The sequence below is a fragment of the Thamnophis elegans genome, chromosome 12 (genome assembly GCF_009769535.1).
Source record: "Thamnophis elegans isolate rThaEle1 chromosome 12, rThaEle1.pri, whole genome shotgun sequence".
NCBI classification, from domain to species: Eukaryota; Metazoa; Chordata; class Lepidosauria; order Squamata; family Colubridae; genus Thamnophis; species Thamnophis elegans.
In genome coordinates, this window is record NC_045552.1 from 1,765,478 (window position 1) to 1,792,236 (window position 26,759).

The 26,759-nt window shown below is 51.6% G+C and overlaps 3 protein-coding genes across 6 annotated transcripts in view; 1 reads left to right on the forward strand and 2 right to left on the reverse strand.

Annotated features, from left to right (window-relative positions):
- Positions 1-15: 15 nt before the first annotated feature.
- LOC116515368 (homeobox protein six1a-like) lies at positions 16-5,778 on the reverse strand. The gene is made up of 3 exons (XM_032227358.1): positions 4,061-5,778; positions 1,921-2,084; positions 16-1,080 (listed from the first exon to the last, which is right to left on the reverse strand). The coding sequence occupies exons 1-3, from the start codon at positions 4,442-4,444 to the stop codon at positions 831-833; spliced, it is 798 nt and encodes a 265-aa protein (XP_032083249.1). The 5' UTR covers positions 4,445-5,778; the 3' UTR covers positions 16-830.
- Positions 5,779-10,275: 4,497 nt separating this feature from the next.
- On the reverse strand, positions 10,276-19,270 carry SIX5 (SIX homeobox 5). Its single transcript, XM_032227322.1, has 3 exons — positions 18,387-19,270; positions 13,630-14,906; positions 10,276-12,744 (listed from the first exon to the last, which is right to left on the reverse strand). The coding sequence occupies exons 1-3, from the start codon at positions 19,238-19,240 to the stop codon at positions 12,140-12,142; spliced, it is 2,736 nt and encodes a 911-aa protein (XP_032083213.1). The 5' UTR covers positions 19,241-19,270; the 3' UTR covers positions 10,276-12,139.
- A 4,511-nt stretch (positions 19,271-23,781) lies between these two features.
- Positions 23,782-26,759, forward strand: part of DMPK (DM1 protein kinase) — a 25,076-nt gene continuing 22,098 nt past the window's right edge. For 2 of the 4 annotated variants that reach the window (XM_032227332.1, XM_032227333.1), the window contains exon 1: positions 23,782-24,629. In XM_032227332.1, the coding sequence (XP_032083223.1) occupies positions 24,470-24,629 (160 nt within the window). In that variant the 5' untranslated portion in view covers positions 23,782-24,469. The remainder of the gene's footprint in view (positions 24,630-26,759) is intronic. The other 2 variants (XM_032227335.1, XM_032227336.1) reach the window with 1 other exon arrangement.

Below are 26,759 nucleotides of genomic sequence, written 5' to 3' on the forward strand. Positions count from 1 at the left end.
TAAAAAAATTGGCAGAAAAAACATGATTTGGCTTTGATGGACTATTTGCATGCCATTGGATTCCATCCAAGCCATCAGACCCAAAAGGCCTAAATGCCCACCCTACACCTTTCAAGAGGGGTACTCCAGGGTTATCCCAATCCTATGAACACTTGCTGAGGAAAAGAATCACTGGCAGAGGATCAATACCAGGCTTTCCCCACCTCCTTCATTTCTTGGTTCCATTTGAAATCCCCTCAAATGCCGTTCTCTATCCAAGTCATTAAGGTTCTTGGCACCGTGCTATGCAAATCACATCTGTTCTCTCTAGGGGATAAATGTTTGTATGTGCTCAGATGTCCAGGCCTAAATCCTAATTAATCTTAATTGGGTGCTTTCTACTTTAAACAGATGTTCCTGCTGCAGGCACCCATCCTGGACCTTAAACTCGTGATTCTGGGGTGTAGTTAGTTGCTCATCCGCTCTTTACTTTTGCTTGGTTCTATAGCTGTTTTTGCAGCTAAGTGACTTTCCTGCCGTTGCTTTAGGGTGCAAGAGAGTGCAGAAGTAAAGAATTTGGCCAGTCAGGAAATGAGCAGATAGAAGAAATTTCAGATCGGATAGCTTCAGCTTTTCTCTCAGTTAGCAAAACATTATCCACACCTTGTGGAACGTGGTTCGTTTTTGCTCAAGGTCAAATGTGATGATTCAGTATGCTTGTATCACAGTTTTCCTCTTACAAAGAGACATAACATGATGATCCTTGCAGTTGGAAATGGGAATATTTACATGAGGAGGGGCTAGGACAAAGAAGCAACCTGCTGAGGATGCCGCAGTGTCGTTGTACTGTTTCAGGATCCCAGATTTACCAGAGTGGAAGTGAGGGACCCCAGGAGGCCATTGTGGAGGGGCTGGTTCTGCAGGTAATCCACCGGTTGGGCATTGTGAATGGAGGATCCCTCGGGAACTGAAAGCTGCAAGGCCGGGTAGAGCAGTGAGGGGCTGTCGATGAGGGAGCTTTCGTCCTCGGAGCTGGGGATCAGGTGTCTGTCTAGGGGCAGGCCATGTCCTTCCTTCAGAACGCAACCCTCGCCATTCTCCCTGCAGCCAAAAAGAAAGAGTCTGCGCGATTCCGAAACTCTATTGCCAAAATGCCAGCTAAATCGGTTGTTCTTAAAAAGTAATCTAATCAGTTGTGCGTGTTAATAAATATTTCAGCTTTCTCTGATCTGGGATATTTCAGGAGTGCCTGCAGCATATTGCCAGAAAAACACCAAAAGGGTGGTCCTAATGGGGAGATTAAACCCCTCCTGTTTTTATCTGTGATCGATTAGATTTTTATTCTGTCTTTATTGCTTTAGAATGAGCTCAAGACGGCAAACATACATAATACTCTTCCTTTCTCCTGTTTATCTGTGTTTTACGTAAAAAGTAGTCAGTTGATCTGTCATTGCCACCTTCTTGAATTTTGGGACCACCGTACCCTGCAGATATTTTTTAAACTCATTTTATTAGCCATAACATATAGTTAAATCCACACATCTTAAAATGGCTGGGGTTGAGAAACGCTGACTTGGTGGCAGAAGCCGTGGAATGGAAGATGGAGAAGCAAGGGGGACCTTTCCCTCTGCTTCCCTCTCGTCAGAGATTCCCCCCCAAGGCTTCTTTTTTACATCTGCTCATGCCTCGGTCCTCGTTTTCTGGCTCACCCTAGCCATTATCTGTATGTTTAGCCCCAAGAACACTTTTCTGCCCCAGGCCCCAAAGGATTTTCTGTATGCTGCTGCTGCTGCTGTGAGAAATTTAATTTAAAATATAAATTTAATTTAAAATATATATATTGTAAGCCTCCCAGAGTTAACCATGTGGCAAGATGGCTAGCTAAATAAATAAATTAGAATAGTTGGCTTGGATTCCCTGCTGGCAGAGAATCCCCCTCACCTCTCTTTGGTCTCTGCCGCCCGGTCCCTCTGGCGCCGGTTCTTGAACCAATTGCTGACCTGAGTTGTGGTCAGCCCAGTAGCTTCTGCCAGCTCTCTTTTCTCGCGAGGGGAGGGGTAGGGGTTGTGGATATACCATTCCCTTAACACACTCCGGGATTTTTCCTGTAGGAGAGCAGAAAGTCATGGCAGGGAATCCTCGACTTATGGCAGTTCATTTAACAACAGTTCAAAGTTACCACAAATTCCCAGCCAACATGCACCTTCCAAAGTTTTATGCCAAATTCCCAGAAGCAAAGTCAATGGGAGAAGCCGGATTTTACAGCAGTAAAAATGGTTGTAAAATTGGGTCAAGTCACATAGTCCAATCACTCGCTTAATGACTACATCATGTCGCAACTGAAATTCTCGCCCCAGTTGTGGTCATATTGTGGGCAATACAAATTTTCTAAATAAATAAAATACCCCAAGGCCCTATCAAATCCTCTTAAATCTTTTTTTCCCTAAAATAATGGCACTGAACTCTAACCTTCCCAGAGACAATAGTTCAGTTTTTTGAGCATTTTTATTGTTAATTTCTAAACGTTTTCCAGCTGGGGCAATCTAATATATATTTGCTATAAATGTATTTAGTGGTCTTTAGCTTCCTTTTGCAGGAATCCAGAACCTGATTGCAGGTTGATGATTCAAAAATCCTTTTTTAAAATTGTTTTTTTGAACTGCTGAAGGTAACTTTGCCCGTTTTTGCGATTATACCAACTTCAAAAGCAAACAGTATTGTTTGAAGTGTCTATATTTCAAGGTCAGATTAAACGTTATAATGCAACCCATAAGGGGCAACGTCATGATTCTTTGATCTTGCTTGTCTTTCAAAAAATGAGCACTCAGTCCCAACCCCTTCTTTTATTTTTAATTCAAGGGTGAAATTTTGTAAAGCCTGAAGGTTTGGATTGTTGCCTGTCATTTAATGGCAAAGGAAAAACTTGCTTGACTGTAATTACGGAGCTAGGGCATGCATTGTTTCCCTCGGTTGCCAAAGGCTGCGTAAAATAAATGGGTTTTGAAACTTTTCCAGAATGTTCTTGGAGATGCATGGTTAGGGCCTCCCTCAGATGATTGTTTCAGAATGTTTCTGGAGGAATTTGGAGGAAGTGGGAAATGGCATGAAAGACTGAAGCAGGCAAGAGACTCCTTCCCCAACTATTTCCCAATCTAAATTTTGCAGTAAATAGGATGAACACCAAGGCAAGGGTGAAGAGGGAAAGAATGGCAGGAAAACTTGTATTATATATTTTCGGTAGACTTTTAAAGATGTAGGCAAGGCGTTAAAAAGTTTTGAGCCGTGATGTAAAGTGAGACTCCTGAACCTTACACAACCCCTGAAAATCTGGGGTCTCCTTTAAAAGCGGCTGCAATTTTGTTTTCCTTTTCTTCCATAACAACAAAAAAAGGAAAGTATAAACCCAAGAGAGACATTCTTATTCCTGCATAGAACTTTAATTATTTAACAAATTAAATGAACCAGAATTAAACCAGGTGAAATTTTAATCTCCACCCAAGAAACATTTTTGTCTCGTCCCCTTTCTAGTTTCTGAAATAGAACCCCAGTTTCCAAAGACCAAGGGCAGCGCTCAGCCTGAAAAAGTTTTATGCCCCGATGGTTAAAGGGACATTTCAAAGGGCAGGTTTCTTGTATCAAACCAGAGTTACGGCGAGACTAGTAGGAAAAAAGAGTAGGATCGGAGGAAAAACAAAGAGATGAGGGTCAGCACGAGAGATATCTTGGCAAGAGAAGAAAATAGGAGCATTGGATCCATGAAAGAGGAAAGAGAGGCAATGCAAGGGCTTAAAGATTAAAATAAAATAGCCTAATGGTGTGGAAATAAAGAGAGTTGACTGTGGTAGAAATACTGAAGGATAATTCGAAGAACGTAGTAGATTTAGGCAAGAGAGGACTTGTTATAACCTCACTGGAGTATCAAGTGGTTTATCCCAAATATAAACTTTTCAAGGAACGATTGATGGCTTTTGCGCTTGAAGAATCGAAATGTGTTGTGTGTTGGAAACAGAGTTTTCTTTGTGAGGAGTGGGACTTCCGCAAGAGCTGAGGGATTCCCTGAAGCAATTCCGAGAAGACCTACCTTGAAACAGTAACTGGTTTCCTCCCCGTCCCAGATGGTCCGAGGCAAAGGGAATTTGCGACGCACCCGGTATTTTCCCACGGCTCCCAGCGGCCTCCCGCGCAACTTCTCCGCTTCGGCGTAGTGAGCCTTGAGCCAGAGTTGCTGAAGCTTGGGGTGATTGTGCGGAGAGAACTGGTAGCCCTCTAAGATCTTGTAGAGCTCCCGGAAATTGCCCCGGTGGAAAGCCACCACTGCTTTGGCCTTCAGGACGCTCTCGTTCTTGTGCAGGTGGTCACACGCGGGCAGGGACCAGAGGAAGCGTCCTAAGCGCTCGATGTTGCCCCCTTGTTGCAAGACTTCACACACGCAAGCCACTTGCTCTTGCGTGAAGCCAAAATTCATGGTGAAGTGGGGAACGATGGGCTCTTTCCCAGAGGACCCCAAGAGGAGGAGGAGGAGGAGGCTCCAAAGCTTTGTGGCTTCCGGAGGAAAATTTACGGTGGTGGTCCACCAAGGCCACCCGACATCTACCCTGTGGAGGACCCCCACTGTCCTTGATGCAAAGAAGGGAAGGTGGTCCTAGGTGGCTGGAAGGCCAAGTCAGCTGCGCCTCACTAAGACAAGAGAGTCCGAGAGAGGCGGAAGGCCACGCTGGGGCTCCCCGCCTTCCTCTCTTTGGTGGCCATGTCTCCCTTCTCCTCTCCAGGTCTCGGTGTTTCCCAGGACTCCTTTCCCCGTCTTCTGGCTCTAGAGACAGTTGCCCAGGGTGGATGTCTTGGGGGGTATCGGTTACAGGCCCAGCCCACACAGGCTGCAGCTGTGGCCAGCCATTGGCCCACTCGGCAAGAAGAAGCGAGGGAGACTTTTACCACGTCACCCTGGGATGGCAAACCTTCTCGGTGGAGGAGGTTGTGGGGGGTATGGAAATGTGAGATGCCCCCCTACAGAGGGGAGGTGGGGGCAGCAGGAGACCCACAGAAAAGACCCGGCAGATTGGCTCAGAGGTCAGCCCGTTTTATCCCAAATCGTAGCTTCTTCTTTTTTTTTGTTTTGGCTTGCCCCTTATTTCATGCTGGCTGCGGCGTGGTTATGGTTGATGATTGTGAAGTGGCAGAGAGCTGAAGAGAGGGCAGAGGCTTCTGCAGGCACTCTTATCAAACTGTGCTCCTCTTCAAGGTTATCTTTTCAAGGGCTTCGCCTTGAAAAAGGGAAAACCCAGGAGGACAATAAGAGCGAATTTCCTCTTTCCAGAACAGGCAGGTGTGTGTGTGTGGGTGGGTGGGTGGCTTGTCTCCCTCTTCCTGAGCAAAACAAGTGGTTTTTTTTTTTCATGGGGCTGTCCTGGATCCCTCTGATGGGGGGCTTTGTCTCCCTTTGTTCCTGGCCTCGCCAGGTGGTGACAGTGCAGGCAAAGAGGAAGGTGCCTGCCTCTGCCAGTTTCCGGCTCTTCCCATGCAGAGATCATGTTTCGGACTCGGAGGCTGCTATTCGCAAGATAAACAACCTGTTGCAACTTGCAAAAGGGGGGGAGGAAGAAAAGAGGCTTTTTGCAGCTGCCGGCAAAAGCCGCATCCATGACCAGCAAGGGGTGGCTGGAAGGCGAGGCTTCATTGGCTCATGGTGGGATCTCTGGAGGGTTTCAACTCTCCGTATGGGGGATCCTTCTCTCCCCTTCTGGGGCTTATGGGCTATCATTGCTCCATGCTCAGATTTGATTTGATTTGATTTGTCTTGTATGCCGCCCACTCCCGAAGGACTCCGGGCGGCTCACAATAGACAAGGGAAAGGGGGAAAACTAGACAAAGACAACACTTTAAAAACAAAACCGCAACATTCACAATTTCCCTGGGGTTGGGTATTTCACAGGCCCCCTGGCCAGCTGGAGCAGCCAGGACTTGGTGGCTTTGCGGAAGGCCAGGAGGGTAGTAAGGGTCCGGATCTCGACAGGGAGATCATTCCAGAGGGCTGGAGCTGCAACAGAGAAGGCTCTCCCCCGGGGGGTCGCCAGCCGACATTGGCTGGCGGATGGAATCCGGAGGAGACCTAACCTGTGAGATCTAATCGGTCTGAGGGTGGTAATCGGCAGGAGGCGGTCTCTCAGGTACCCAGGTCCGATGCCATGTAGGGCTTTATAGGTAGCGACCAGCACCTTGAAGCGGATCCGGAGACTAATGGGTAGCCAGTGCAGCTTGCGGAGGATAGGTGTGACGTGGGTGTACCTGGGTGCACCCACAATCGCTCGCACGGCTGCGTTCTGGACTAACTGGAGTCTTCTAACACTCTTCAAGGGCAGCCCCATGTAGAGCGCATTACAATAATGTAATGGCACCCCCGAGCATCGCTTGATGGGCTGCTTCCTTCTTCCTCATTCAAAACCGGGAAAAAAAGGCAGCAGCATTTCTTGAAAAGTAGTTGCAACTTTGCTTCTCCCTCATTTCCAGCACATAGAAGCTAATCTTTCTGAAAGATGGTTAAGCAGGTGGATCAAAACCTCAAGAGAGTAGCCATAGCGATGCGATGAAGCTTGATATTTTTTTGGTGCGGGGGGGAACCATGTCTTGCAGATGCACTATCCAGTGGCTGTTTCTGGCGCATCCCTCAAGCAGGAAGGAGGAGAGGCCTTAGAATGAGGTACCTCTTGAAAAAAACAAGGAATTGTGAAATATAGCAAACTTGTTCATTATCTTTTTTTTTTAAGGTAGCAGATTGCATTTTAATTAGGCTGCCTTAAGCAGCTGGAGGCAAGGTGGGATATTCATCTAATGGAGTGTTTCTCAACCGTGTCCGCTTTCAACTCCTAGAATTCCCCAGCCAGCATGCTATCGAAATTTAGGATACGTTTTATATTCAACATTATATTCAACATTCATCTAATGTAACTTTCCTCAAATTTCAGATGCATGGACTTCCAGAATTCCTTGCTGGCTGGGGAACTCTGGGAGTTGAAGCCCACACATTAGATGAATATTGAATACCATACATACCAAATAGACTATATATTTCATACAGCTATCCAATACAGAGGGGTGTGAAGTTGCCAAGGTTGAAAAAAACCCTGATCTAATGAATAAATCAAACTCGCATGCACAGAACTGAACTGGTTTCGTTCTACTGCTTCGTGTTGCTATTCCCTTTGGTCTACCTTTCATCCCTCCAACAATGTACAAGCTGTTTTCCTTCCTGCCTTTTTCATACCAGGGCAAGATTTAATCCCTACAAAGGGTTAACCTCACCTGAGATTCGGTCTGGGTCCCTCCAGCCCCCTCCCATGCTTTATCTTCCAATTCAAGGATCAGAACACCACCACCCCACCACCCCGCCTCCCACCCAAGGCGGTATTACTTACACAGCCATCTGCGTAACACGATCCAACCTGGATCACTTTACTTCTTCCCAGGGGGAAGAACCGGCTTTGTTCTGGAGTCGAAGTTGCCCCAGGTTCACAAGCCCATTTTCCACAGGAAGCTCCCAGGTTGCTCCCCATGCACTGTGTGTGTGTGTGTGTGTGTGTGCAGGGATGACCATCTGTTCGAATCTTTTATGATTTACGGGAGGCAGTGGGGGGATCCATAGTGGTAGGAAAAAAAGAGAGTGACCCCGAGTGAGTGTATGCACAGACTAGTAAGTGTAGAACCAGGGTCAAAAGTGGCTCCAGGTATCACAGATTCCAACCCCCATTACTCCCAGCCAGCAAGAGCAATGCTGAGAGAGTATGGGCTTTGTAGTTTCAGCAGTCTAGAAAGCCAGGTGACTTTACCAGATACAAACTTGAAAATGCTAATTTGAAAACGTGGTTTAAACATTGACAACTGAACAAGTCCCCCCAACTATGGAGACACAAACTGTTTTCATAAAGCAGTGTACAAATATGAATTCCTCACAGAATGAACATAGGCACAGAGACAGAGTTTTAGGATAAAATATATATTTATATATATTTATATATATAAAATATATATAAAAGACACAAAAAGATGTAAAAAAAAAACAAAGGAGAGATATAAAAATATCTTATAGAAATGATTGCTTCTCACAAACAGTGGGGACAGATGTGTTTCTTTAGTACCTGACGGGAGAGAAGGCACATTTAGAGAAATTGCCATGTTATATTTGCATAGCCAGGAAGGTGGTCGTGTAGGAACACAACAACAATTTCTTCCCCATATTAACGGAATTTTTCTCAACAGAATGAATTGTAAAGTTTCCCACCTTACAATATTTTGAACCGAGTGGACCTCAACTTAGTAAAAAAAAACCTTCACGGATTCCAAATAATTCAGAACGACGTTTGCATGTCTTTAAAAGGAGGGGGGAAAAATCAGATTTCTTAAAACACAATTTTGAACTAATTACAATATTTCTTAGCATGAGGGTTAATGGAGAAATAGATGTGATAGGTAGTCCTCGACTTATGACTGGTCAGTTAGTGACTGCTCAAAGTTAAAACAGAGCTGTTTTGGGGTTACCTGTAACGCAGATTCAAAGTTTTCGCAGTTCCCCCCCGCCCGCCGCCCCAAACTTCAGGTGCTCAGCAACACATATTTACACCAGTTTGCAAAATCCCATGTTCACATGACTGCATTTTATGATGATTTTCCTGAACATTGGGTTTCAGCAAAACTGCTCCCCTAGCAAAGCACCGGTTTGCTTAACAACCCCCTCCCCCAAAAAAGGTCATACAATTAGGTCAGCTACATGATCGATCTGTTTTATGACCGTCACAACTAATAACCATGTTGGGCAGGCTCCATTAGGTGCGAGGTGGCGCAGTGGTTAGAGTGCAGCACTGCAGGCCACTTCAGCTGACTGCTATCTGCAGTTCGGCGGTTCAAATCTCACCGGCTCAAGGTTGACTCAGCCTTCCATGCTTCCGAGGTGGGTGAAATGAGGACCCAGACTGTGGGGGACTCTGTAAACCGCTTAGAGAGGGCTGAAAGCCCTATGAAGCGGTATATAAGTCTAACTGCTATTGCTATAAGTGGAAGGACTACCTTGTCTTTAAAAAAAAATCAGATCCGTCTGGGTCAGAACCTGGAACGGATAAGTGTGTGAAATATACATTGCAATGTAGTGCTGTTTTGCAATTCCAAAGCGACCTGCTTTGGGAGAGAATGACACAAAAGTATCCACAAGTATCCGCTATGGCAAAAATGCTTGCAAATGTGTACCCTTCAGAAGTGGGCATGCAAATGGCAACTGTGCATATTTCCTGCGAAACATGCAGGGCTGTCTGCACGGATGGGTCCAAAAGGACAAGATGGCGGCCTCCTGTGATCAAAGCCCCGCCCCTTTACACCTATCAACCAGGTGGCCCTTTTATTGCATAGTTGCAGCTGCCACCTTAACAATTTTTTTTTTTTTTACCCCTTGCAAATTAGATATTCTGCATTGATGTTCAAACTGCTGAATGGAAGATCAGTAAAGTGAGAATCGGATGAAAGCAAAATTGTTGATCTCTAGCAAATCGTAAAGTGCAAGTAAGCTGCCTTATACTCTACCGGTAATACTTAACTTAGGACCACAGCTGGGACTGGCAATTAAGTTGTTAAGTTGAGGCACACATGATTGGAAGCGATTTTATGACCTTTTTGCCAGCAAACATTTGAATGGGAATTATTTGCTGGAAAAGTGTGAAAAAATGTCACAAATTGTGGTGAACCAGTTTGCCAAGTGCCCAAAATGTGGTCAGGGTGGCGTGACCATTTTTGCGGGTGCATTACAGGCCATAAAGTAACCCGTTCCTTGATCATTGTTAAATGTGAATAGGTTGTGAAGCAACTTATCGTAAATCGAGGACTACCTGTAGAGTTCTGGGCTCTCTTATTTAGTTTAGTTCTGTCCATATTGACTAAAAGCAGCTCTCCAGGGTTCCCTCAGGAATATTTCTGCTTCAGCTAGAAAAACCAGGATTTCCATCTGCAATTTTTCTCTGCCAAAATTGTCTTTACAACAAAATATTTTTGCTTATACGGAACACGTTTTAATGCTTTTAAAAAAGCATTAATATTTCTGAAGGACATGTAAACAGGTAAGCCGCCTATCAGGAATGTTTAAGGCAAGATTATTCTATTGCGCCAATATTTTTCAGCTTTGGCTACTTTTAACATATATAGCCAGCTGCATTAGGGAATTCTGGGAGCTGAAGTCCATACATCTTACAAGTCACCAAGGTTGAAAAGAACTGTATTAAGGTTTGACTTTCTCCATGCTAAATGTGGCATCTTCAATCTATAGTAAATCTCAACTTCATTTCATGACTGGCATACTTTCGGTTCCTAAAAAATCCATTCTCACAAGTTACTCAATTTCCTAAAGGTTGTATGAATGTAGTGTGAATAAAATGGTACTTTCCCCACCTCCTTATATCCACATAAAAACTCAAACATGCAGGCAGCAGAATTGCATCTAACTTACACAAAGTGTGGGGAATTGTGTTTTTAGAAGGACTGTCTTTTGGAAACAGATTTTATGCATATATTTTTTTCCAGCACTGGCTTTAGGATTTCAACGTGTTCAAAAGAGAGAAGCCATCCATTTCGGGGAGGATTGCTTGGGGAGGAACTCCATTTGGCAATAACGCAGAATTATTTCCATCTCTCCCAAGCCGTTCCACCCATCGCAGGTGAAAGTAACTATGGCGGACAGCTGCCTTTGGCTCTCGGTCCAAAAATACAAAGATGTTCTAGAGGAGCTCAGCATCCTCGTGGCTTAAGAAGCTCGTTCTGTATGTAGAATCTAGGTACCATTTAACCGTCGGACCAACCTGTGCAGAATCCACACCATTTTTGCATCGTCCATGGATAGGATGGTCATGGTTAGCCTGACGTTTTCTTAGTACTCTTATCTTCAGATTCAAAACATCTGTTCCACCAACTAGGCACGTCGGGAGACACATCCAAGCTGCCCTTTTCTTCTCTGAAGGACGAGATCTATTTCGGAACGGGGTTATTCGAACTAGGATTGCACGCCCATCGCCCAGAACGGCCTTCTCCAACTTATCCATCGGGAGGCTCCAGATGCGCCCCTTCACTATCTTCATACTTCCAGAGGGGACCTTCTTGAGGGATGACAAGGCCTCCGAGAATGAAAGCATGGAAATTGGATAATTTCCCTGCCTCTCCAATTTGGGGATTTTGGATCATCCCTAGCACCATGGATGAGAGGACAGGAAATGTTTCTTTATATCATAAAATTTCCCTGGATTGAGTGGAGACCTTCTCAGCTGCCCAAGATGTAGTGTGACTTTGGAAACAGAGAGCCGTGTCTAGTAGAAAGGAAGGACACGGAAGGAAATGTCTTGTGACCTTCACAACGGGGAATGGAAGCAGCTCTTCCTTTGCTGGATGAAGCATTTCTTGATTTAGGTAGCACCACAATTGCAACTGGAATTGCAATTGTAGTTGCGGTCGTAAATCAAGGCCCCGCGTGACTGGACTTGATTTTAAGGCCCTTTTTTTTTTACAACAGCTGTAAAGTGAGTCAGCACAGTTGTTAAGCAAAACACGTGGGCATTAAGCAAATCCATTTTCCTCTGGGTGGACATTCCCATCCGAAACGGTGGAATCGTGAAAAACACGATTGGAAACTTACAAAAAAAAATTCAGCAAATTGCGATCACAAGACTGCAGGCCCCTGCAACCAGTTGTAAATGTGAGCTGATTGTTAGGTACCCGGAATGTGATCACATGACACCCCCCTCCCCAAGGAAGGGGCAACACCATGGTCACAACTTTGAGGAGAGGTCATATGTAGCTTTTCAAAAGTCCGTCATAACTTTCCGTGCCCCTTCAACGACTGGTTGAAAGTCAAAAAACTCCCAGGATTGTAGTGTTTGCTATTCTGACAACCACCCAGGGACTCCCTGGTTGGCCGCACCAGTAGTGGTTTGTTATGGTCAACATGAAGGGTCGGGCGGAGAACCCTTGTAGGGGGAGACAACGTTCCTGTGCAAAGATGGGACCGCAAAAATGGGCAGGGAAGCGTCTTCTCTGATCGAGGCACTTTGAGGGCTCCCAAACTCGGTTACTCTGGGAAAGATCAGGAGGTCCGAATTCTCAGTTCGAAGGTTGTCTGGAAGGTGACAACTCACCAAGTGTCTTACAGGTCCAGAGACTCTTCCACCGGGACCGACTGCAGCTGAGTCAGCACTTTTTCATCCGAGTCCAGAGCTTCGGGGCCCAGCGGGTCCCCCCCAGCAGCAGCAGCCAGCAAAAGACCCTCACCCTCGGGCAGCCGCAGCTCCTCCATGGACCCCTTCTCCACCTCAAAGAGGCCCCCGGAGTTGCTCCCCTGCAGGGCCATGCTCACCGGGTTGGACCACACGACCTGCGGCTGAGACATGGAGAGGCTCTCCGGCTGGGAGAAGCTGGAAAGGAGAGTACCTGGGGCGGCGTCTGCTCTGAAGGCCACGCTGGCGGCACTGTCGGAGGATGGAAGAGGAGAGGCGTCCGCAGGCAGCACCGAGGGGACTCCCACAAGCAACCCACTGTTGCCTTCAGGGGCTCCCAGAGCTGCCGGCGTGGCCATTGCCACCTCCTGCTTGATGGGAAGAGTCAAGGTCGAGGCGGCCGGAGCGGAGAGCACCAGGGTCATCAGCACGCTAGCCGGGAAGGTGGCGGTGAGGTTGAGCTTGCCCTGCTGGACGGCCATGCCGGTGACGATGGTGCTGTTGCCGGTGGCCGGGTTGGCCAGCACGAGGTTACCTGGAGCAGGAGGACAACAGAGGAAAGATCTCTTAGCATCCGGGCTCCCCATCGCTCAAGCCCAGGGTCGGCCTCCTCCCCAGATTTAGGAGATGACCTTGGGGAGGAGCGACAGGACGGTTGAGGCGGGAGAACCGGCGGCTGGGAGAAAGTGGGACACAGGACAGGGGAATCCACAGTAGCCCCACCTGGGTTTTGTAAGACGACCAGAGAGGAATTCTTGAGACGTCCAGAAATGGGTGTGCGTGCTTTGAAAACCACCAAGCTCAGAGGGCGCCTACCCTGAGCGACAAATATTCTCCTCTGCACGTACGTGGAGCGCTTCCCCAATTCTGGACTGTTGGATTTTTCCGGGGAGCCCCTAGCCCAGTGACGGCAAACCTTTTTTCGCTCGGATGCCAAAAGTGATAGCCGACACACCCATAATCCAATGCCTCCCCACAGGCCCCACCCCCTACACATGCATGCGCTCCCCCCACATGTCCCCTACCTCCCCGTGCATTCGTGCACAACCCCCGTTTTGGTGCTAGCAGGCCTCCCGGAAGCCTCCTGGCACCAAAGACGGGGCAAGGGGGAGCCCGTGCATGCACAGGCTCCTCCCCGTTTCCCCCTTCCCTCCGTGCATGCATATGCGACCTCCCCCACGCATTCACTCATGTCTCCTGCAGGCATCATCAGCTGGCCGGCAGGAGGCGTGTGGCCAGGCGTGGTGGTTCTGAACTGGGCGGCGGCTCATGTGCCCGCAACAAGGGCTCTGCGTGCCCCCTGTGGAAGACATGTCAGAGGTCCACCCTCGCGGCCCTGGCCTTCCCACAATACTCGGAGAGTTCCTCAGTTATGGCTGGACAAGGCTCAGCCACCTCGGAAGCCGGGCTAGATAGATACCTTGTGCTGTGCCTGGAAGCTGCAGAGCGGTGACGCCAACGCCAGTGTTGAGGAGATGGACGTTGTTCTGGGCGAGGCCTCCGGCGACTCCCGTGCCTTGTGGGGCCCCGGCCACAGGGCCCACCTTGATAGGGGCGGCGCTTGTCAGGATCTGGATGGGGCTGCCCACGCCTGGCTGCAGAGTCACCACCTGAGAGGTGGGCACCACTTGGGGCAAGGAGATGAGCTGGGAGCCCTGCGCCACCTGAGGGATGGAGACTAGCTGAGGGGCCGGAGCCCCGTGGGACATGGTGTAGATCTGAGTGGGAGACACGGGGACCATCTGAGGTGGGGACAGCAGCTGGGCCCCGGGAACCGTCTGGGACAGAGGGACCACCTGGGAAGGGGGCGAGACCTGGCTGAGCGGGAGAAGCGAGGGGGCAGAAACGTGGAGGACCGTGGCCTGGCCTGCGGAGGACCCAGGGACAGAGAGGACAGGGGCGGCAGAGATGGCAGGAGATGCCGCCCCTGTGGGCCCACCCCCCACTGGCCCTGTTCCCTGGGAAGTGGGCAGAGCTTGACCGACAGGGACCAGTTTAGCAAGAGGCACAATCTGCGGACTTTGGGGCGCTGCCGGTTGAGGGGCTACGGGCAACAGGGGGATTGTGGGGCTTTCCTCATTGGAAGGGACCACTTGGGGCATGGGCACCGCAGCCAACAGCGCCCCCTTGTGCTCGGAGAGGAGCGGGGAGGCCTCCGGGAGAGACAGGAGGGGAGGGAGAACTGCCCCCTGTCCAGCAGACTCCGGCTTCATTTCCACCCCGAACGCCAGCGGGTCCATGCTCTCCGACTTCACCTCTCCCTGGAGAGCCGCCGGGTTGAGGATGACCGTGGCTGGGGAGAGGGTCTCCAGGGGAGCTTTGCCCATCTCCTCCGCCTTGGGGGTCCTAGGGCTCAGCAGGCTGGCGGAGCCGTTCAGGAGGATGGGCGGGCTGGGAGCGGCTACGGGGCTGAGGGTGATGGTTTGGTTGTCTCCCAGCGTCAGCCCGTTCAGGATGACCCCTCCGGCGGGGGTCTGGATGACGGAGCCCCCGTTGAGGAGCACGGCCGGGGGAGAGCTGGCCGTGATGAAGTTCCCGTTCAGGAGGATGGACGAGGCGCTGGTGCAGGCGCCGGGGAGGAAGAGGCTGCCGGGGCCCGCGAGTCCCTCGTGGCTGGCGGACAGGGCCCGCACGGCTTCGGTTTCTTCTGGACCGCGGCTAGATTCGTCCTCGGTGCTGAGGTTGCCATCCGATTCACTGCGGGAGAGAAGAGACGGTCAATCCCCTAATGCAGCTGGTCCTCGGCTTATAACCATTGGATTAATGACTGAGCAGTGATGATGTTACCTAGTTGGGTCACGAAACGTCGGCAAGGAACTCACGAAATTACACTGAAAAAGTGACATATGACCATTCATCACACTTATAGCTGTTGTGTCACCCCCTAAGACAGAGATGTCCAAACTTGGGAACTTTAAGACTTGTGGACTTCAACTCCCAGAATTCCCCAGCCAGCTATGCTGGCTGGGGAATTCTGGGAGTTGAAGTCCACAAGTCTTAAAGTTCTCAAGTCTGGGAGTTGAAATCCACAAGTCTTAAAGTTCTCAAGTTTGGACACCCCTCCCCTAAGTGATCAAAGTTCAGGTGCTTGGCAACTGTCTCGTATTTATGACGGTTGCCGTGTCCTGGAATCACGCGATCCCCTTTTGCCACCTTCCGAGTCAATGGGGAAGCCAGATTTACTGAACCACCCTAATTGAATAACTTCAGCGATTCACTTAACAACCGTGGCATGAAAGGTCGTACAATGGGACAAAGCTGGACTTAACACAACTGCCTTGGTTAGCAACAGAAATTTGGGGCCTCAACTGTGGTTGTAAGTCGAGGATGACCTGAAATGCTGGGGTACAGCCCCCCCTCCCCACCAAGACAATCTCTTAAGGAGAAACCCTCTTCAACCTCTCTGCAGCTCCCCAAATTCCTGCACCCAGGTAAGGGACCTCACTTAGCGACCCCCGTTTCTCTGGGCCGGAACAAGCGACTCACTTTCTTCCTACAATTTTTTTCTTTAGGAGGTGAACATGGCCCGCACCAGGGACCTCCACTCGATCCAGCGATCAGCTTCCACCCTGGATTCAATCCCTTCTCTTTGCCAAGCTCAGAAGAAATTTCTGGGAACTTCTAGAAACCGGGAGATGGTGAGTTCTAGTCCCGCTTTAGGCCTGAAAGCCAGCTGAGTGACTTGGGGCCCATCAGCAGCAGGCTGATGGGAGTTCTAGTCCTGCCTTAGGCGCGAAAGCCAGTTAGGTGGACTTCCCTCTCAGCCCAACCCACCTCACAGGATCGTTGTAGTAGGGGAAATAGGAGGAAGAAGGCGTATTAAATATGTCCGCTGCCTTGTTTAGTAAAAAGTGATAAAGGCGGGACATCAACAAATAAACCCCCCCAAAATGGTGATCGAATTTCCTTGGAAATTAGCTGGCTGGTACAAAGGGCCAGTTGAGTTGTTTTTTCGCCAGCTAAAAAACAATAATCTCGTATTTCAGCCCACCCGAAAAGCGGCGAGATAAACGGCATATAAATTTAATACCCCAAACGAGCAAATAAACTTAAGCTGCAGAGGTCGAAGTAGTAATGCGGATGCCGTAGGGAAATTCCAGCCCCCTCTTTCCAGCATGTGATGTCCTAACCCTGGTTTGAATAAACCACCTTGCTATTTTCCTAGAGCAGGGGTCTCCAAACTTGGCACCTTGAGCACTTCGGTCCCCAGAATTTCCCAGCCGGCATGACTTAAAAAGTTGCCAAGGTTGGACACCCCTTACTCTAGGAAAATAAGAGCATTTTATGGACCGGCTGAGGAATTCTGGGAATTGGAAGTCCACAAGTCTCTTAAAATTGCCAATTTGGAGACCCCTGCCCTGGAGCGTGGCTGCCCAAGATTTAGGATTAGATGGCTTCTTGTGGGTCCCACCCTCAACCGATCAAACTCATGGCTATGTTCAGCCACAGCCTAGCTGCCTTCCTTCGGGATTACTATAGAGGCCGTGTTAGTGAGCATTCCCAACGCTTGAGGAAGAGGTGGAGCTCCGTCCACCAGCTATCTGGAGGAGGAGGAGGAGGTGGAGATGGTTCTGGGTCCCCACCCTTGCCCTGGGAAGGGAGGAGGAGATCAGGAGGAAAAAGGCCCAGCGAAATTCAACGCCTGGGATTCAGATTTCACAACAAAGGAGCGCTAAGTCTTCCACGTTGTGTGGGCTGAAGAAGAGGGAGGGACAACTCCAGCTGGGGAAAAGGAGGGCCCGTGGAAGCAGGGAAAGAGCCACGGGGACATCTGGGCTGGATGGAGGCTCCGTCAGACCTCCCTTGAAAGGATGCGGCGGGCGGGGAAGTTCTCCCCGTTGAGGTTCTTCTAAACTGCCCCCAAAACCCAGCAGAGATGATGATCAGTTGCCTAGAAGAAGAATGATTCTCAACCTTGGGTCCCTTTCAGGCGTGTGGACTTCAACTCCCACAATTCCCCAGCCAGCTGGCTGGGGAATTGTGGGAGTTGAAGTCCACACGCCTGAAAGGGACCGAGGTTGAGCAACAATGGCCTAGGCCCTAGAGCGTCTCATGGCTTGGTTGGGGAAAGGAGAAGGAAGACCCCCGGGGTCCTCGGTGCTCCCTGAGCTGGGTGGTTTTCTTGCAGATGTTTCGTGACCCCACTGGGTAACATCATCAGTGCTCGGAGGGAGTGGGGTTCACGGAGGAGGAGGAGGACTGTGAAGTCCTTGGTGCTCTCTGAGCTTGGTGGGTTTCCATCCAGGTGTTTTGCGACCCAAAATAACGAACACCGTCAGGGCTCCTCACATTTGGTCTACTGAGCAGTGATGATGTTGCCTAGTTGGGTCACGAAACGTCTGCGAGAAACCCACCAAGCTCAGACGGTACCAAGAGACCCTCCCCCCTGTTTCAACCCTGAGCTACAAATATTCTCTTCGGTTGGTAGGTTGCCCACCTCCCCTGCTTTTTTGGCACGCTCAGAAAATTCTGCCAAGCTCAGAAAATTCTGCCAACTCCGAGGCAGCTCACCCGCTCATCTCTAGCCCCCCCCCCCCAAGGACGGCCCAGGACCCCAGGGGAATAAAGTGGGTGGTGGGACAGACCAGGGTGGGTGGGGGTGGCATCTCCTTTGTTGGCCGGTCAAAGCTGGGGAGAGGGGGGAGCAGAAGGGAGCTATGACTCTTGCTGGTCCGGCTGCCTTTGGGGGTTGGTGGGAATTTACACCTGGCCAGGTTGTAGCCCAGGAGCCATTGGGGGGGGGGAGACCCCTCCCAGCCCCCGTTTTGCAAAACCCTCCCCCTTGCATTCCCCAGATTCCAAGGGTCTCTCCTCCCCGGTGCAGAAATGGCTGAGGGGGGGGAGCAGCAGGTGAAATCCCACCTAGCCAGGATGGGGTTTAAATTTCATCTTTGCAGAGCTGGGGAGGAGGGGCTGCTTAGGATTCAGGAGACCCCCGACTCTCAGGGCTGCATCCCCCCCCCGTCCCTTTTGAGACCACCACCCCCAGCCTCGCCAGGGATGACGGGGAGCGGCTTCCCGCTCCCTTCCTAAGGCTGCGCACCCAAGCGTTGGCAAGCGCCCGGATAGCCTGCGGCGGCAGCTGGAGGCTCGACCTCTCTCCCTGCCTAGCCGGAGCCAAGGGGTCTGTCCAGCGGGCGCGCTCAGCCCATGCCCAGAGGGCCGCCTTGCCCTTACCTCTTGCTGGGCGTGCCTCCTCCTCCTCCTCCTCCTCCTCCCGCGGCTCCTCCGGCCGCTCCGCCGCCGCCGCCTCCCCGGTCGCGCTGCCGCCGGTTCTTGAACCAGTTGCTGACCTGGGTGAGGGAGAGGCCGGTGTCGCGGGCCAGGCGGCGCTTCTGCTCGGGGCTCGGGTATCGGCTGCGGCCGTAGGAGTCGCGCAGGGCGGCCCGGGAGCGGCGCTTGAAGCAGTAGACCGTCTCCTCGCCGTCCCAGATGGTGGCCGGCAGCGGGAACTTCTTGCGCAGCCGGTACTTGTCGACGGCGCCCAGCGCCCGGCCCCGCGCCGCCTCCGCCTCCCGGTAGCGCGCCCGCAGGTAGAGGTCCTGCAGGAAAGGGTGGTGGGGCGCCCCGAAGGGCCGGCTCTGCACCAGCCGGTACAGCTCCGCGAAGTCGCCCCGCTCGAAGGCGAGCAGCGCCCGCGCCTTGGCCAGGCTCTCGCCGCCGCCCGACGCCTCCAGCCGCGACGCCTCCTCGGCCGGCAGCGAGCCCAGGAAGCGGCCCAGCCGGCCCGGGTCGCCCGCCTGCAGCAGCGCCTCGCACACGCACGAGACCTGCTCGGCCGAGAAGCGCGGCAGGCCGGCGGCCGGAGTAGCGGGAGCGGCCGGGGCCGCCGCAGCAGCAGCAGGAGGAGGAGGAGAAGCCGCCGCCGCCGCTGCTGCTGTTGCTGCGGGAGGAGCCGCGGCGGGCTCCGCGCGGGACGGGGCGGGCGACGAAGTTGGCAAAAGTTTGTGCGGCTCTGCTCCGGCGCTGGCCGCGGGCGGCGGGGCGGCGGGTGGGCCGCGGCCGGGAGGCTCGGCGGGGAAGGAGGCCATGTTCGGGCGCGGGAGTCCGCCCCCCCCCCTCGCCTGCCCGCCCGCCTCCCTCCCTCCGGCCCGGTCCCCTCCCCGTCCGGCCCCCTGGCGTCCCTAGCCTCCCCCCGCCCGCCCCGCCGCTGCCCCCCGCCCGCAGCCCCTCCGGATCCGCCCGCCCCTCCACCGCCGCTTTCCCCTCCTCCTCCTCCCTCCTCGGGGCGGGGCTCCTCCTCCTCCTTCGGCCAGGCGCTCTCCCGCTCCGGCGAGGCTGCGCCCAACCCCGATCTCGTCCCCCCCCTCGGTCGGGATCCCTCCCGCATCCCGCGGAAATCCAAAGTAGTTCCCGATTCGCCCCGATGGATCGTTTCCAAGCGAAGTTGCTTTGCACACACACACACACACAGCCTATTCCCGGGAAACTTGATTAGACTACCCCTTTTCGGCCCCTGGGAGACCCTCCGATGCTCCCCTCCCAAAACGTGGGGTGCTCCACCGCTGGAGGTTTACAAGAAAAAAACTAGACAACGTTTTGTCCTGGATGGGATGATGGTTGAGTGCATGGGGTGGACTAGAAGACCTCCCAGGTCCCTTCCAGCAGTAGGATTCAAAGAAAGCCAGGATGGACTTGAATGTGGTTTTGCCCCACCCTGGGCTTCAAATTCCATTAAACTCAGCCAGGATTGTGGGGGGGGGGAGGTTGGGGCTAAGAGGGGCTGGCAGGAAAAGCCACCCTGCTGTGTTCAGCACCTGCCCACCGATGATCATCTGTGCCCACTTTGGGGTCCGGTTTCCCACGCCATGGGTCTGTTTCCCCCCCCCCATGAGCGTCTCTGGTTAGTGTTTAACCCTGATTCGACTTCTCTTAGAACCAGTGGTGTCCAGTCTTCTCAACCTAAAAGATTTATGGGCTTCAATTCCCAAAATTCCTCAGCCAGTTTTGTCCTTGTGGCTTCGTCCACAAATCTTTTTTTTTTGGAGGGGGGGGGTGTAAATGTGTCTGTAGCTCTTTTGAAAAATACTTTTTTTTTATTTTCCACTTTCATAACATATAATCACATGTATACTATTACATAGCCAATATCCTATTTGTATTAAGTAGTAATTACATCAGTTCCTCTCGTCATCAACGCCCAGAAAGATAAAAACCCATTATTAGCTCTTCTGCTCTCCATACACCTCTTTCTTCTGCCTCTCTCCTACCTCCTTTCTTCCCTCCATCACCCTTTCCTACTCTGCTTCCCCTTCCTTTCTCCTTCTCCTCTCTCTTCATTCCACTCCTCCTTATCCTCCTCATCTTCCCCCCTCACCCTCTCTCCTATCCCTCTCTTCCTATCTTTCTTCTTTCCTCTGTTTCCCACTCTTCCTCTCTCCTATCCCTCTCTTCCTATCTTTCTTCTCTCCTCTGTTTCCCACTCTTCCTCTCATTGGTGTACTTCCGCTTCCACAAATCTTAACGTGGCCAAGGTTGAACAGCCTTCCGCAGTCTTTAGCCACCCACCCACTCTGTGCGCTTGGTGGGTGCCGGTTTTAGGGAAGGTTGCTGTGAAAAGCAGGTGCGAATTCCTTGCCAGGTGTAATTTGGAGAGGCGGCCATGGAGGTTCAAAGCCGCAGGGCCACAATCTTCCATTCAAGAGCCTGATCTGGCCAGGATCCACTCCATGGGGCAGCAAGGGCAAGAAGGGTTCAGCCAGGGCATTGTGGGTGGTGGCGTCGCCACTCGACGGGGGCCCAACTGCTGTCTGTTGTCAGGAGCAGCTGCCTTCCACAAATTCCCTTTATCACAATTTTATTGTTCTTGGCCTTCCCCTTTTTTATGGCGACTGCTTGGGAGCTGTTGAGATAAAGGTAAAGGTATAAATAAATAAAGTTATAAAGCCATACAATAACACAATAAGACTGTAAAGGGAGGCGGCTTTAGAGAGCCGAGGTGGCGCAGTGGTTAAATGCAGCACTGCAGGCTACTTCAGCTGACTGCTAGTTCAGCAGTTCGGCTGTTCAAATCTCACCGGCTCAGGGTTGACTCAGCCTTCCATCCTTCCGAGGTGGGTGAAATGAGGACCCGGATTGTTGGGGGCGATATGCTGACTCTGTAAACCGCTTAGAGAGGGCTGAAAGCCCTATGAAGCGGTATATAAGTCTAACTGCTAACTTACAGGAAACCCCTAATCGGAGGCTAAGAACACCGGGAGAACGTTGGTCTTGACTTGTTGCCAACCAAATGTGATTCCCATTTTCATAAAACGTAGGGCTGGTAGTGAATTTTGCTTGTTGTTCTACACCTCGTGGTCTTCCTTCCCAAGGCTTCCCAATTCTGATCACTTTCAGATAGATGTGTGGACCTCAACTCCCAGAATTCCCCAGCCAGCTTGGCTGGCTGGGGAATTCTGGGAGTTGAAGTCCACAAAGTTACCAAGGTTGGGAAACTCTTGCTTTAAAGAGACAAACGAGCAAAAACCTCTCCCACTGCCCCTGTCCCTCATCCCCCTTGCAATCTCAACCCTCCCACAGTCACACTTTTTGCCGCCTTGCTTGGTGAAGACTTGGGAGAAACTTGAAAAATCTGCCATTGTTACATAACTTGGCTCAAACTTAGGAAGAGAGAATTCTAGGATCACCTGCCATTTCCCAGGCTAGACACCAGGGGGTGCTGTTGGCCACACAGGTTTCTTAATGATGGAGAATTCTAAGGCTGGTTACTTAGAAACGGGGGGGGGGGGGGGGGGTAAAAACAGACAAAACTGCTTCATATCTATAGGTAATAAATCCTGTTTCCAGATAAGAAATTACCGTGGTATGTTGGACATCCTGGCATGGGGTTAAAAATGCCCCCCTCCCCCAATCTGTTTTAAAACCGGGAATCTGGAAGCGCCTTTTCCAACTAACCAATTTCAGTAGAAAGTTTTTTTTGGGAGGAAAAACACCACATTTCATTAAATCTATTTTTTTTTAAATAAAATAAGAAAATGCACGCCCAGATTCCTAACCTTAACCCTGGCACTTTGATCACAGGGAAGCCATTTTGACTTTTTTGACCCGCCTAGGACTCCCCTGCTCCTCACTTTGCTCCTGAGGAAACCAAAGAGAAAACCAGCCGTGAAATCTTTGCAATTTGACTTTTGCAAAGGGCAGCCTGGGAGGGTCCCTGCTGACGAGGGACAGTGTCGGGGTCTCTAACCCAAGGCCCCAAACGTTCACCAGGGCGGGGGGATCAAAAGGGGGAGGCTGAGAACCCTTGTAAACTATTCCCAGCCAGCTGCCCCCCCCCTCCAAAAAAAAAAGCTGGCTGTTCTGTGGTCCCATTTAGGAAGCAGGAATGTTTCTGTTCTAAACTTAGCTTGGTGGATCCTGGCCAGAAACAGTTTGCAAGGAGAGGGTAGGTGGGAGGGATGTTTTCCAGCGAGCTGACCGCCCCCCCACCATCACAGCAAGGAGTAGGGGGGGATGACCCAAGCAGAAATAAACCCCCTCCTCACATGTCCTCACGGCCTGAATGGATGAATCCCCTCTCCTCTTCCCTGTTTACCTCTTTATTGCTCTCGTGAACATAAATGGGTGTTGATTAGTTTTGCATCGAAGGCTTCTGTCCGCCCGCTTTGCAAATGAAAATTCTTGTCTTTCTGGGCGGCTGCAACCATCTCATGCCCATCCTACCCCGTTTGCCGACTTCACCTCCCCTCGGGCAAGGGGTAGTTTTCTCCACAGGGAGAAAGAAGGAAGAAAGGAAGTCATTGGTAGAAAATGCTGTGGTTGGATCGGGTCAGACCATCAATGTGTGAATGGGTTCTGGGTTTGAAGGCTGGTCCTTCAGGATCCTAGTAAGTGCAGGGAGCAAGCTAGGAGTGCTGTCAATCAATCAGAATGGAGCTGGAAGGGATATGGAGGTCTTCTAGTCCAGCCCTCTGGTCAAGCAGGAGACCCTGTAACCACTTCAGATAAGTGGCTGTGCAATCTCTCCTTAAAAACCTGCAGTGGAGGGGCCCCCCACAACCTCTGGAGGCAAGTAACCAGTAGTTCCACTGGTTAATTGTCTGCACTGTTAGGAAGTTTCTTTCTCCTTAGTTCCAGGTTCTTTCTCTCCTCTGTTGAGTTCCATCTTTCACGAGTTGCTTCTCATCCTACTTTCTGGTGCTTTGGATAACAGGTTGACCCCCCCCCCTCTTCTCTGTGGCAGCCCCTGGAAGACAGTTATATCACCCCTCCTCACCCTTCCCTCCATTAATGACCAGAAAAGTACCAGACCCCCAAAATCGAACAGCATAACTCCGATTTCCTGGAGGGATCTTTTAAACCCCCTGCCAGAAGCTGCAGGACTCATCATAAACCTGATGGGGGCCCGGGATGTGTTGAGACCCCAGGCAAGGAAGGGTTAAAAGGGGGAAAGGAGCCTCTTGGCCTGAGACTCCCTTCCCCGGACCTTTAAATGGGCACCCATGCCTGGTTACTCCTGCGCAGGCTTTGGCACCGGACCGAAAGCCAGGCTGGATTGGGCAGGATGCTGCAGGAGGGCGAGGTGTGGCTTCCCGGGGCCAGGGGGTGGGGTGGGGTGGGGCTGAGAGGGAACCCAGGAAAGGGGGGGGGAGAAAGAGGTCTATTGCTTTTCTCCCCCGCCCTCCCCGCAGTGGGGCCCTGGGGGAGGGGGAAGTTTTGGGCGCCTGGAACTCTGCAGAGGAACCAGGGAAGGGCAGCCACAGGGTGTGCCAAGCACGGGCAGCCAGCAACAGACGGGCGGACGGGGTGTGGGGAGAGAGCGTGCAAGACCCGGAGAAGGAGCCTATTTTGGCTCGAAAGGCAGCGCACTTGGGACACTGGGAAAGGCGTGGAAAGCTGGCGCGTTGCGTGTTTGTGCGCTGCGGGAGGGGAAAAAGAACCTCAGCGCTTCCAGACTGGGTGGCCACGAGGCAAGCAGGGGAGCCAGCCGTGGGGGCTCTGTGTGTGTGTGTGTGTTGGGGGGTGGGTGGGGGGAAGACCCTGTGTGTACGCCAGGAAGGGAGGAAAGCCTAAAGCCCGAAGTGCGCAAGAAAGAGGAAATCTGTGCGCGCAACGGAGTTGTGAAGAAGCCGTCCAGCCCCTCCTTTGGTGAGAGACGCTCAGCATTTCTGTGCCCTCCCGAGAAACCGGTGAATTAAAGACCCCGGGAAGGAGATGGTCAGCCAGGACGGAGCCCACTCTACGTAGCCCCTTCCACGGAGACCTCAAGGACAGTGTGCCCAGCCTGGAGCGAGCCCGCCTGGGGTGTCCCCAGCCTCCCCATGGCAGCAGAGGTCCGACTGAAGAAACTGGAGGAGCTGGTCCTCGACCGCAGCGTGGTGGGCTCGGAGACCCTGGTGGACCTCCTGCTCTGCGTCCATCATGAGTTGAGCACTTCGCCCCTGGCCCAGGAGAAATACATCACCGAGTTCCTGCAGTGGGGTGAGTCCTGTTGGCAGCTGTCATGGGGGGCAGGGGGGGGGCGGAGAGGGGGAGAACTTGATTCAAGGCAACATGGTTGATGTGTTCTTTCCCAGAGAGGGCAGTGAGAAGAAGGGGGTGTTTGTGGCTTTGGGACATAGCTGCCCAGACTTGCTTTGCAAATGAGATTGTGTGTGTGTGGGGGGGGGGGAGCAGAGCTAATTTGGTCTAGTGGTGAAGGCACCACGCTAGAAACTGGGAGACGGTGAGTTCTAGTCCCTTCCTGGGCCTGAAAGCCAGTTGAGTGACTTCAGGCCAATCACTAGGAGAGAGAGAGAGAGAGAGAGAGTTCTAGTCCCTCCTTAAGTAGGAAAGCTGGCTAGGTGAGTCTGGGTGAATCGCCAGGAGACGGGGAGTTCTAGTTCCCCTTTATGCATGAAAGCCAGCTGGGTGAGTTTGGGCCAGCCCTTCTCTCTCATCCCCATCCACCTCACAAGCTGGTTGTGGTGGGGGGGGAAAAACAGGAGGAAGAAGCAGCATTGTGTGTGTGTGTGTTGCCTTGAGTCACTTATAAACCAACACAAAGTAAACACACACACACACACACACAGACAGACACCCAGTGAATAAATAAATAAAATACCTTCAATTACTTAGACTTGGGTGAGTCTGAAACTTGGAAAAAGATTCGTTTCTAAGTGCTTTGGGGTGTTGAAAGCCAGACCTACCTGCCCCCCCCCTTTCTGTAAATTAGACCGTGATTAATTGTGGGTTGTGGGTCACACTTATGGGAATCTGACCCCAAAGAAAAAGCCTAAAGTGACAGCGAGGAATGGATGCAATTGACCCGTTCGATATTCACCGTTTAGCTGGTGGGTTGTGTTTATTATTGAAATCCGGGTACCTGGAATGCAGGACTGGTGGCTGTTGGGTGTAAGTTACTCTTGGAGTAGCCCTTCCTTATTTCCCTCCGACTGGAGGCCGGACCAAACTTTGGATCTCTTCATACTCCCTTGTTTCTCCCTCATCTTTGAAGCCCGGTCTCCTTCAAGGAATAGAGGAGGCTGCCTGGTTTCTCAAATAAGGACCGACTCCTGTCTTGGACAAGGGGTTGGACTGGAAGACCTCTTAAGGTCCCTTCCAGCCTTGTGAGTCCATCTATTCATGAGAAAGTAAGGTCTTTTTTGGTAAGAGCAACTAAGACATAAAACATATGAATTGGGTTTGGCCAATCTAGAGAATAGAATAGGATGGAATGGAATAGGAATAGAATAACAGAGTTGGAAGGGACCTTGGAGGTCTTCTAGTCCGACCCCCTGCCTAGACAGGAAACTCTATACCATTTCAGAAGGACTGGGGGGGGGGGGGGAACATGATTCCACTGTTTGAGGGGCTGCACCAAAGAGGGGTCAACTTACTTTCCAAAGCGCCAGAAAGAAGGACAAGAAGCAACGGATGGAAACTAAACAAGGAGAGGAGCAACCTGGAATTAAGGAGAAACTTCCCAAACAGGGAGGGACAATGAACCAGTGGAACTCCTTGCCTCCAGAAGTTGTGAGTGCTGTGACACCGGAGGCTTTTAAGAAGAGACTGGACAGCCACTGGTCTGGAACGGCATAGGATCTCCTGCTTGAGGAGGGGGTTGGACTAGAAGACCTCTAAGGTTCCCTCCCAGCTCTTATTCTGATTGATTGGAGATCTGAGTATTAACAGGACTTGGTGTAGGCTGGGGTGTCCAACCTTGGCATCTTTTGAAGATTCTGGACTTCGACTCCCAGAATGCTGGCTAGGGGATTCTGGGAATCGAAGTCCTCGGGTCTTCCAGTAGCCATGGTTGGACATCTCTGATGCAGACCAAGACAGTTTCCATTTTTTTATGGTCCTTGATGCTGGGCGAGGCGAGATCAGCCGGGCAGAGTGGAGCGTGGGCCTTCTGGGGCTCCTGTGGGGAGTTTCCTCGGCCGCTGAGACTTTGGAAAACGCCATAAAAGGCCTCCTGCGTAGGGCAGGCTGGGCCCTTCTCTTGCTCTCCCCTCCGTTGCTCCTCCATGGGGACAAATGGCTCGTTTCCCTTCCTCTTCCTTGCAAAAGTGGCCCTGCGGGGAATTGGGGGGGGGGGAAGTGGGGCAGGGAGAGGCTTCCAAAGCGAGG